Source organism: Propithecus coquereli, unplaced genomic scaffold (assembly GCF_000956105.1).
Source record: "Propithecus coquereli isolate 6110/MARCELLA unplaced genomic scaffold, Pcoq_1.0 Scaffold229, whole genome shotgun sequence".
Lineage (NCBI taxonomy): Eukaryota > Metazoa > Chordata > Mammalia > Primates > Indriidae > Propithecus > Propithecus coquereli.
In genome coordinates this window covers 1,329,505-1,340,985 of record NW_012147830.1, presented here as the reverse complement: position 1 = coordinate 1,340,985, position 11,481 = coordinate 1,329,505, and the positions used below count along the sequence as shown (strand labels likewise).

At 40.0% G+C, this 11,481-nt stretch overlaps 1 protein-coding gene and 1 pseudogene across 3 annotated transcripts in view; one reads left to right on the top strand and one right to left on the bottom strand.

The window, feature by feature from the left end:
* Positions 1 to 2,375: 2,375 nt before the first annotated feature.
* SERPINB11 (serpin peptidase inhibitor, clade B (ovalbumin), member 11) overlaps positions 2,376 to 11,481 on the bottom strand; it is a 16,300-nt gene continuing 7,194 nt past the window's right edge. The window contains exons 4-8 of one of the 3 annotated variants that reach the window (XM_012645274.1): positions 10,951 to 11,079; positions 8,385 to 8,502; positions 6,219 to 6,361; positions 5,329 to 5,484; positions 2,376 to 3,277 (exon numbers count right to left, since the gene is read on the bottom strand). In XM_012645274.1, the coding sequence (XP_012500728.1) occupies positions 2,873 to 3,277; positions 5,329 to 5,484; positions 6,219 to 6,361; positions 8,385 to 8,502; positions 10,951 to 11,079 (951 nt within the window). In that variant the 3' untranslated portion in view covers positions 2,376 to 2,872. The remainder of the gene's footprint in view (positions 3,278 to 5,328; positions 5,485 to 6,218; positions 6,362 to 8,384; positions 8,503 to 10,950; positions 11,080 to 11,481) is intronic. The other 2 variants (XM_012645276.1, XM_012645275.1) reach the window with 2 other exon arrangements.
* On the top strand, positions 6,483 to 7,351 carry LOC105811137 (annotated as a pseudogene).

Genomic DNA, 11,481 nt, shown 5'->3' with positions numbered 1-11,481 from the left:
TAGAAAGGATAAAAGGGGAAGCTTCCTCTATCTGGGAGACTAAGGTCTGAGAGAAAGAAGACAAAGGGCACTTTCAGGAAGAGAGTGACAGGAGTATGGGAGCAGAGTTGGGTGTCTGGTAGAGTGTCGGGGGGTGGCTGTTGCCAGGAGCACCGGGGTTTCATCCTTGCAGCCCTTTTCTACCGCCTTTGGTAACCAGTGGACAGCTGATAGGATGACCTCAGACCAGGGCACAGCATCCAGTCGTATTAAGTCAGGTGACCATATAATTTATCATCCAAATCAGGCCACTTTTGAGAGTGAAACGGGAAGCGATTGATCATTACACCAGGACAACAGGAGTACGCCAGGATCCAGGGTGGCATATGGGCATACAGTCCCCCCACTATCCAGACGTTCCCAAAGACAACATGTGGGGAAGGAGCTGGATTTCTCAAAAGTAGGAATTCAGAGTTTTTTCCCCAGAGAGTGGTCTCCGTTAAGCCTTCACTTCTGCCATTCCATCCTGCTCCTGAAAATTTCTGGGGAAAAAAAATTACAGATCTAGAAGAAGTAAAGAGAAAAAACTAGACTGGTTGGTAAGTACACACACAAATCTCTCACTGTACCACTGTCCAAATGGCATTTTTTTTCACTTTGTCTTTTAAATTTATAGCAAGTTAGCCTGGAGGAGCCACCCAAGCAGAGAGAATCTGTAAAGGCTGCCCTCTTTATGCACTATGTCCTTTCTATGTCACATAGGTGCCCTGTGACTCAGAATCTGGTTGGGTGCCACGGGGGAGACCACGCGTCCCAGCCCATTAAAGGTGTGGATGTGAATGCCATTAGTGCTGTTAGGCAGGCAGCTACTTCCTGAGTCACCGTGACTCGTAGGTAGCAAGCAGAGATCCAAGGGCTTGGTGTTTGTGCAATAAGAAGGGGGAAAAAAGGACCATTGATAATCTCAGAAGAACGTTTAAGCTCCAGTAGGAATAGAAACAATAGAAATAATACCCACGTATTATCTAAAAAAATCTGAGAAAAAAAATAAGCCTTTTCTTTTGTTTTCTGAAATCCAAGTCAGAGATCTTCCTCCCCACTTTCCTTCCAATTTCCTTTTACAAAAAGTAATGGTCTTCATATTTTTGGAGCAGTTTTAGGTTTACAGAAAAATAGAGAAGAGAGTACAGAGTTTCCATATCCCCCTTGGCCCCCCCCAGTTTCCCCTATTATTAACATCTTGCATTAGTGTGATACATTTGTTATAACTCATAAGCCAATATTATTAGTTTTACTATTTAATTAATTAAATACATTATTAACTAAATTCCCTAGTTTATATTAGGGTGCAATCTTTGTGCTGTATATTCTATGGATTTTGCCAAATATACCGTGGCATGTATCCTCCGTTACAGTGTCATACGGAATAGTTTCACTATCTTAAAAATCCTCCGTGCTCCACTTTTCATCCTCTCCTTCTTCTCACCAGTCCTGAGCTTTTTACTGTCTCCATAGTTTTGCCTCTCCCAGAACGTTACGAGGTGGTACCATACAGTATGCAGCCTTTCACACTGGCTTGTTTTACTTAGTAATATGCATTTAAGTTTCCTTATGTCTTTTCATGGCTTGATAGTTCATTTGTTTTTACTGCTGAATACTATTCCATTGCATGATTGTGCCACAGGTTTTTTATTCATTCACCTATTGAAGGACATCTTGGTCACTCCCAGTTTTGGGCAATAAAATGAATAAATCTGCTATAAACATTTGTGTGCAGGCTTTTGTGTAGACATATTTTCAGCTCATTTAGGTAAATACTAAGGACTGCAATTGTTGGATTGTATGGTAACAGTATGTTTAGTTTTGAAAGACACTGCCAAACTGTCTTCCAAAATGCTATTTTCTATTCCCAGTGGCAATGAGTGAGAGCCTCTGTTGCTCCACATCCTCACCAGCATTTGGTGTGGTCAGTGTTTTGGATTTTAGTTATTCTAACAGGTGTGTGCTCAGACCTCCAAGAGAGTTCAGGGAGAAAACATTCACCCAGACAGCCCAGACAAGGCAGTGTATGTATTATGGCCACTATTATCTGATTATTGCCCCATATTACCCTGAGTAGAAAACAAGGAGGCTTTCTTTAAAATAAAATCTTCCGATTGATTTCTGTCTTTTGCTGTTCTGAACTTTTACTCACTGCATTATTTAAAAAGGAGAAGAAAAGGAGGGAGGAGGAGGAAGATGAAGAGGAGGAGGAGGAAGAAGAGAAATGTGTTATTCAATTTAGTACCTAACAAGGCTTTGGCCAAAAATTCCACTAAAATGTTCGCCAAATTAGACTTCACTGTATTCAAAGTCTCCTCTTTAAAGCTGCAGTATATTGCAAGTCTTCAAACAGCTTAAGGCATTTCATGCATTTATTTTAGTCAATACAGAATTTTGAACTAAAATTCACCATGTTGTATCTACACATGCAAGGAAAATTATAATATTTAAAAATCCAACCAAAGTTGAAGCCCTTAAGCTGTTTTTCTGAAGGCAGAGCAGTCAGGTCACTTATTCAAGATCTCATTGATATATCCAAGTCAAGAAAATCCAATTCTTTAAAATATTACTTATTGACTTGATCATGTCACCCGGACAGCACTCAAATGAGGCTCCAAAGGTAAAAAAGCTAGAAAAACTTTTGTGTAAATGTACCTTCTTCCGTGATTACCATAGCCTTAGGTTCGCCAATTCATGAAATAAGTTGGGAGAGATCCCAGACCTATTTTGCAGATGAGCAAACCAAGGCACAGAGGTGTGTGAGGTGTGAACGGTTTTTTGGCCACGGGGTAGTCACGGGTTTGCCCCTGCACCTCCTCTGTCACCCTGAGCCTTGCTCGACCCCAGCTGTTTATGGAGAGGCGAGCTTGCCGCAGAAGAGAATCACGTTGCTGTGACCGTGCCTTATAAAGAACAGGAAGGGGCGATTCGCCATGAACTGAGCCCGGATGGGGAGTCTTTTTACAGCGATGCTGTCCCCAGCGGCGGCCGCTGCCTCGGTGCCCTCTTCGCTGACATCCAAGTGTGACTTGTGGATGACCTTGGATAAATACAGGCCCTTGGCTGGTGACATTCCAGAAAGATCAGCTTTGACCTGGTCGAAGATATCTGTCATCCCTAAGGATTTTAGCAGGGAATTTAGCTCATACTTGATTTCAAGTTTGAATCGCGGGAGATGCACTTCGACTTCTCTTTCTATCATGTTGGAAGAGCTGGTCCACCAGCGAAACGTTCTCACGTTCAGCTGCTTTTCTACCTAAGAGACAAAACGCAGACGAGCCCATGTGAGCCGAGCACACGCGCTCTGCATTCAGTGCTGTTTGTTTTTATAATTCTCGGCGGGAGCGGTTTAATTTCATCGCTTTGTTTTCCACCTTTAAAATGTCCTATTTATGTGGGGGGAAGAAAAGTCTTGCCTTTAGCCCCATCTTGCCTTTTCTGTTGTCTACTCCCCATCTAAATTTCATGATTAAACTTGTCAAATGTACATCCCACGGCCTTCTGCCTTGATTCCCTCAGCGCCTGGGCTCCGCCTACCCCTCTCCCCCTATTGCCTCTGAAGTCATGGCGTTCCTGTTTCCTGGATGAACTCAATCCTTTCTTCTTGGTTCTCAGACCTGAAACATTTAACAGCACCCTCCTTTATGAACCGGGTGCTCATCTGGCGTCTTCGACCCGGGGTCGCCTTGCTCCACTCTGCCGGTGCTCCCTCGTCCTCCTGCGCCCGTCTCCTCCCCTGTCTCCTGAGCTCCTGAAGCTGAACTCTGCGCGCTCAACTCCCCCGACGCCCCTGCGCCTGCGCCTGCGCCTGCGCGTCAGCTCCCACATCCGTGCGCAGGTTCCCCAAAGCAGCTTCAGAACGCTGCCTTCTCATTCTCCATCCAGTTTCACCATTTTTTTTATAAACCGGCCAAACGTCTCCCCTTGGGCATGGCATTGGAACCCTCCCCCACCCCTCCCCCACAGCTTCAAACCGCCACGCTACATCACATCCCATCGTTCCAGTCCAAGAATTTAAAACTTTTCTTCAACATCTTCTCACCGCCCTGACAACATAAAATCAGTCATAAAGTAAAGGTGGTTTTTCTTGCAAAGTATCTTTTCCTTCTGTCCTTTTGTGCCCTAATTTCAGTTACCATGACTTCATGACACAGGCTCACTTCTCGGAGTCGCAGGGTCCCCACACTTCATCTATTCATCTTCTACTCATCTGGTGAGGATGGCATCAAAATTGCTCTACTAGGGGTCCCTTCCTGATTTCCTCATTTTAATTTATACCCTCCCTACTTCCACAGGACTTTCTGCAGAGGCTAAACCACTTCCAAATGCCGTATGCCTCCAGATATCTTCCATGCCAGTCAACCACAGGCCCCCGGGGCCTGATTCCCTCTGAATTGGCCACACCTGTAAGCACACTTGTTCTCGTGGCCACGGCTGTACCTCTCTCATTACAGCTCCCTCCCGACGGGCACCCCTCTCATTTCTTAATCCAAATGCATACATCCCGGCCCAGCTCTTCCATGAAGCCTTCCCTACACATCCTCTTGCCCATCCGTGTCATGTTGTTTTTACCTCAAGCCAGTACTCCCTGACTTAGAAATCCTTGACTGTGTTGACTTCTGTTGGCTTCCAGAAGTGCAGCTGTTCTCCTAAGAAACCATTTGTCATTCTAGCAGAGTATCGAAGGATCCCAGTTAGGTGGGGGAGGTGGCACAGTCACTCCACAGGCTCACCTACTCTGTGTTAGAAAGCTTTGGCTGCAGCCGGGGGGTGGAGGGGGTTGGATCCAAACTCCAGCCACCACCATGATCTCTTCTTAATGGTGGTTGTGCTCACTTCCTCACAAAACCAGGATGTTAAAAATGGCTAGTCTATGGAAGTAAGTTACAATTGGATCATAAATCCTGCCCTGAGAGTAAGATGGCTTAATCAGATTTCTGAGGAACCAGGAACCCAGCCAGCATTATAATTTCATGACTATAGAAAGATGTCTCCCAATTATCAAATGACCAATATGTGTGTGTATTTGTACCAGCTGGCACTTCTACCTCCATGTGCTTTTTTTCATGTAAGAATAGCTTGTCCTCCCTAAATACATTGTCCTGAAGGGCATGGACCATGTGCCTCCCACCCTTTTTTTCACTTTCACAGCTAAGGGCGATACAGCTAAGCCTAGATTGTGAATCACTGACTGATGCATTAACATCATGGGATACAGTGTGTGTGTGTGTGTGTGTGTGTGTGTGTGGCATGCACGCGCACGTGCATACATGCTTTAGCTGCATGCTAGCATTTTTGTAACTTTACCTGTTCTAGATTAGTTGTGCCTTCTGGAAGCAGGATAATCATGTTTAGTTTTTTGTTAACATAGGGTAGCTCCAGAACTTGCATCTTTGGCTCCTTTATGAAGGCCAATTTAAATGTTCCAGTTTGATACATCATTTCCACAATTACGCTTTTACCCTATTTAAGAAAAAAGATTCTAAGTAGGTAGTAAAGTTACATATGTGAGTGTATACAAGGTCTGTCTGGAAAGTAACCAGCCATGTAATGTTAAAATGTATATTAACAATGGCTGAATACTTTCTAGACAGACCTCCTATGTACGTATACTGATTTTCTTGTATAACATGAATATTTGCATTAACACTCTAAAGACATGAGTAAACTAGAAACTACAAAGTATATCCTTTATTGCTTTCCTTTGCAAAAGTTATCATATTTTTTATTTAAAAATAAGGCATATTTAGAAACTGAATAGTTTTAATGATATATATAGTTAACTTAGGTCTACCAAAAACAAAGTCAAGGTTTCTAGCTAAAATGATTTATGTGGTAAAATGATATTATTAGATCATTTTTCTAATCTAATTAGACACTCTCGAGAGAAAAATAACACATAGTTTTATTATACTGTTAGAGAAAATAACCCCAGTATATATGGAAAGAATGCACAGACAGAACATTAGGAAAAAAATAGGTTTTCTTCTCTGCCACGGAATCTTGGTGTCCAAAGGCTCCAGTTAGGTGCCCTGTGAAAAAGCTTACTGTCACTGAATAGGGGAAAAGTGAAAATTCATAGAAAACACAATTAAAGGAACTGACGTAAACCTAGACTAGTATATCTTTTTAAATTGTCCTTAAATGATTGTTGCATTATCCAAAATTTGTCATCAGTCTGTAAATGAAATACTCACCTCACTTAGCTGAAAAGGGGTTTTAACCGTCTCTCTTTCCTGAAATTTATTTTGCCATTGTCCTTTGAAATATATGGCATTCACCAGGACCATTACAGAGGAAGGGTCAATTGTGCCCTTTCCAAAGAGGTCTTTGACTTTTCCTTGTATTAAAAAAAAAAAAAAAGATAATCGTATCTGGATTTAAACTTACTGAAATACAGAGTTGAGTAGTCACAAGCAATTTGGAGCCATTTCTTTCTTAAGACTAATTGTGAATTCGAGATGCCAGAAGAACTCCTTTATCTCCTGGCCACAGAGACTTCCTTACCAAATGAAGTTTATTTCAAAGAATATTGAATACTTTGTTAATTCTAATTAGAAGATGGCATCCAGGGAGTTGCTAGCATATTAGCGGTGGATCAACTTGTCTTGTACCTACTTATGTCCAATGTTTCTTATACATTGCTGATTATTTAGAAAAATTTTTAATAATTTTTTGTGGCTTACCTTTAGTATGTATCAGGCTTTATACTTACCAGGACCGTACTACATGCAAATACATTAAGTATTTTAAAAGATTTACTAATTTTTTCAATGCACTAGAGTTAGTAAATCACAAATACACAACAGCACTTGAAGTAAACACATATCTGAGAATCAAGATTTATAAAAATGGCTTTTCCTTTTTGCAGCCATTGCCAAAGTGGTAGCAGCCAAAATAAAGTTGAATCCTTTTTTGACTTCTGACCAAAGCAAAAACCACAAAAGGCATTTCGATGCACCTTCCCACATTCGCAGGAAGGTTATGTCTTCCCCTCTTTCCAAAGAGCTAAGACAGAAGTACAATGTTCAATTCATGCCCATCCAAAAGGATGATGAAGTTCAGGTTGCGCAACGACACTACCAAGGTCAGCAGATTGGCAAAGTAGTACAGATTTAAGGAAGAAAGATGTCATCTACGTTGAACAAGTGCAGCAGGAAAAGTCAAATGGCACAACTGTCCCTGTGGGCACTCCAGCAAGATGGTTATCACTAGGCTAAAACTGGACAAAGACCACAGAAAGATCCCTCAACAGAAAGCCAAATCTTGCCACGTAGGAAAGCAGAAGGGCAAATACAAGGACAGAACAATTGAGGAGATGCAGGAGTAATCTTATGTACAAATTTCATTAAAAACTTCTAAAATGAAAAAAGATTTATAAAAATATACCATAAATTTTTTGCTTTGTAAATATACTAATCAAAATTGAACACTCAGCCTTCTTGATGCATTTTGGCATATTGCAATTTACAAAACCAGTTTGGAATATAATTCGTCATACCATATGAATCGTAGGGACAGTTGTAATATCAGATTCTAAGCTTGATAAAGGTTTTAACTTTCATTGAACTTCCTGGGCCTAACACAATCCTAGCATGTGATAACAATATCTAAACTTAGGTGCTCAATATATATTTTTGGAGGAATGGATAAATAAATACATAAATGAATGATGATTCTGATGCTCATTGAAGTTGGAAAAAAGAGAAAAAAGGAAAAAAGAAAAAAAGAATGATGAAATAACAGATGTGATAATAGTGTAATGGTTGTATTTTTTAAAAGTCTATACTTTTGAGAGAAACAAACTGAAATATGAATAGGAAAAATGATAGGGTATCTGGGATTCGCTCCAAAATAATCTGAAATCAGTGGTGGGAAAGGGTGAGAGTACAAATGAGTAAGACTGGACATTAGTGGTAAATGTTGCAGTTGAGTGATGAATAAATAAGATTTTATTATATATTCTCTCTACTTTTGTATATCCTTAATTTTTAACTTAACTAAATGTTTTTAAATAAAGAAAGGAACATATCTTTGGTAGCAAATATTTAATGCACCATTTTAAAAAGGAAATATTTAACAATACATATGTTTTTTAAATTGTAAAATGTAGACTTAAATTTAATTGCAGAACATACCATAACACTTCTATAAAGTATTAAATGGTGTTCATTCTCAGAGTCAATTTGCATAGATTATTCAAGACAAATGATTATAAGGGCTAATCTAAAATATGGCCCCATTTCCTTCATTGTTGATCTGCCTATGTCAGGTGTTAGACTTCCTTGTTAGCACATTGACTCAGGGAGCTTATCATCAAAACACATATAAAGTTTGAGGACACATATGTGACTTATCCTTACCATTAGTTTTATCTTCAACCCAAGCATTAATAGTTTTCCTTGTTTCCTCTGTAGACTGTTCAAAATCAACAGTTTGCAACCTGGCTTGATACAGTTTCTCAGAACAACTTAAATATTGCTGTAAAAAAGAAAAAAAAACAACTCAAAAATAGTGTAAGGAAAACAAAAACCTACAGCTCAATGTCCTCTAACATCCTAACACAGAGACAAAAGCAGCTCATATATATTAATACAAGACTGAAAGGGAATAGAATTCATATGTACTTATTTTTAATAAAACAAATAAATTTAACAAAATCCAAAACCTTTCCAAAAGGAGTGTTCAGAAATGTTTGGTTGTTACTTCTGTTATGTCATTGGCTTTCTTAGATCTAGAACATTCAAAACAAAATGACAAATATTTCATAGCAATACACTGAGTGCCTTTTCACTCGACCCCAACGCTTTTGTCTTCAAAGCAGACAAACGGGAGTTACTGCTCTCACGTTATAGATAGGAAAACTGAGAACCAGAAGGGTTAAGTGGCTTGCTTGGCTAAGGTCTACCAGAAGGTTTCCCCATGATACATATCAATCTCCCCATAAGCCACCACAAATAAATTTAATAATAATATTCTCTGATGTAGACAATTTATATTTTTCAAATTTATGCAAAGTATAAACAAAAATTTCTAAAGGAACTCACTATTTTTTGTTCACCTATAACATATTATTTAAGTGGAAGTGGTGTGTAAACTCAGTATAAAGAACCTAGCCCTCCTTTTTAACTAAATTCTTGCTCCCATGCCTGTCCCAAGTAGCATCTTGGAGCCACCATTGATTACCACTCACGGCGCTTGGTTCCTAGAACTGGTCAATTCCCACTGCCTTGTGCCAAGGCAGCAGCGAAATCTACATGGACACAAATGAAATCGTCCACGATCCATTCTGGAGACCCTGGGGCGTACCTCCACAGCCACGCGGAACCCAGCGCCCCACCATGAACTGAACAGGATGATACAGGACTTAGAAATAGGGTAGGTGTGACAGTGGCTGCCTGGGGTTTGGTTTGCTGTTTGCCTAACCGGCTTCCTTTGTGCCTAAATCCTGGGTAGAAAAAAAGTAAAGCTTAATTAAGAGCAAAAACTGGACCTCAAGATGATTCTTTTCCTGAGCTGGGTCCTACTGTGACTGACATATCCTTAAGAAACTCCCCATAGCCCGTAAAATGAGAGTTTTTCCAGCCAGAATCCTCGGAGAGTAAAGTCGATCTCATGACATAGTTCGCAACAATATTCATGATACTAATGAGGAGTTGCCCGTTTCAGGAACAGATGCAATCATCATCATCCCAAATCAGCATTTATCTACTATTATGTCTGGGACACTGTTTTGGGAAGGCAAGGGGATGAGAGAGAGCATTCCAACTCAAAGGACCATCATTACTAATCCCCACCACTTTGGACGCTCTCCATAAACATTCCTTATATGCTTCCAGGGCAAGAGAAGAAAACAGCCCTGAAATGTCTGTAGTACCAAGATAGGCTACCCACCCCAAGTTGCAAAAATTGTAACTATCAGAAGCTTGTCACATCTAACACACAATCTGGACTACTAGGCTGGGAAGAACAGTAGAAATTCAGGGCTTCGTCCAGCTTCACCTCGCTGCCACTGGGTCAAACAAAACACTGGTGAAACAAAAGCTTGCATTTCACGTCAATCACAGCAGGATGACCTGGCAATTGAAAACAGGAAGGTGGATTTGGATATGGGTCAAATCCAGGTTTGGCCATTTAGGTATCTCTGCGAACTTTGTCAACTTGACTCTTCAGAGTCTGCTTCATAGTCTATATGAAAATTTTGTACCTATATCTTAGCACAATGTAAGGATTATGTGAGATAATGTCTGTAATGTATTAAGTAGAATGATTGGCACATAGTAAACACTCAATAAAACTACATATTACAATGCTGTTGGGAAACAGCATAAAGAGTATTAAAATTTTGGAGCCAAAAAGAACTTAGTCTAATTCTCTAATTAAAGGTAGAAATGACTTGCCCAAAGTCATATGTCTAAACGAGGACAGAACTCTTGTCTCTTGACTCCCTGCGTGGTGCACTTTTAACTATCTCTTCATATTCTGCCACTAAGGACCTTTGAAGAAGATATGAAAAATGTATTTTGTTTTTCTTCTGGTCCATAAGGGATAATTCTTACCTATTTTGTTTAGCACTTCATCCCCAACCCTGGTTTTGGACAGCTTTAGGCATTTTTCAGAAATGAAATTTTTATGTGATATTCCACAACTTTATTATTTTTTTTATTTCAGCATATTACAGGGATACACATGTTTAGGTTACATATATTGCCTTTGCCCCGCCCTCATCAGAGCTTCAAGTGTGTCCATCCCCCAGACAGCACGCAACGCGAATAAGAGTTTTGGTAAAACCATTCCCTTGAAATTCTAAGTCAGCTCAAATTCAATCTGTTAAATAACATGTGATTCTTGTCACTCTTCATTGATTTTATGGCATGAAATTCAGAGGATGCCAAGAAAGTTGTTGACCACCATTCCAGATGAACTTACCTCATGGAATGCCATTGTCTTTGTCCCATAGAGTCTGTTGGCAATGCTGAGGGTATAGTTAGAGTCTGGCTGGTTGATTTGAGAGAATAGGACACCAAGCTCTGAATGAATCCTTCCAGCTTGGCTGCACTGAAGCATTAGTAAACAGATAATAATGTGTTAAATTTCTTGATTTTTTTTATCACTGAAGAGCTATAAAAAGGTGAAAACAACATGTAAAGAGCAAAGTGTTTGTCTCTGAATAAAAGGGCCATGGGTACAAGGAATCCAAGAGTTTAAAGCATTTCTTTTCTCTAGATTTTCTCTAGCACATCTCATCACTCTCTGACTTTGGTTGCAGTTTGTATGCAGAATTGTAAGCTATTGCAAAACACACATGCACTTGCTGGCCCCAGTGGTTTAATTCAAAAGCAGTTTTTCACAAACGAAAAATATTTGAGGTGATAAATATGATAATTAGCCTGATTTAATCATTCTACAGTGTATACCAATGTAGATGTGTGTCAAAACATCACATTGTCTCTGGGAGGC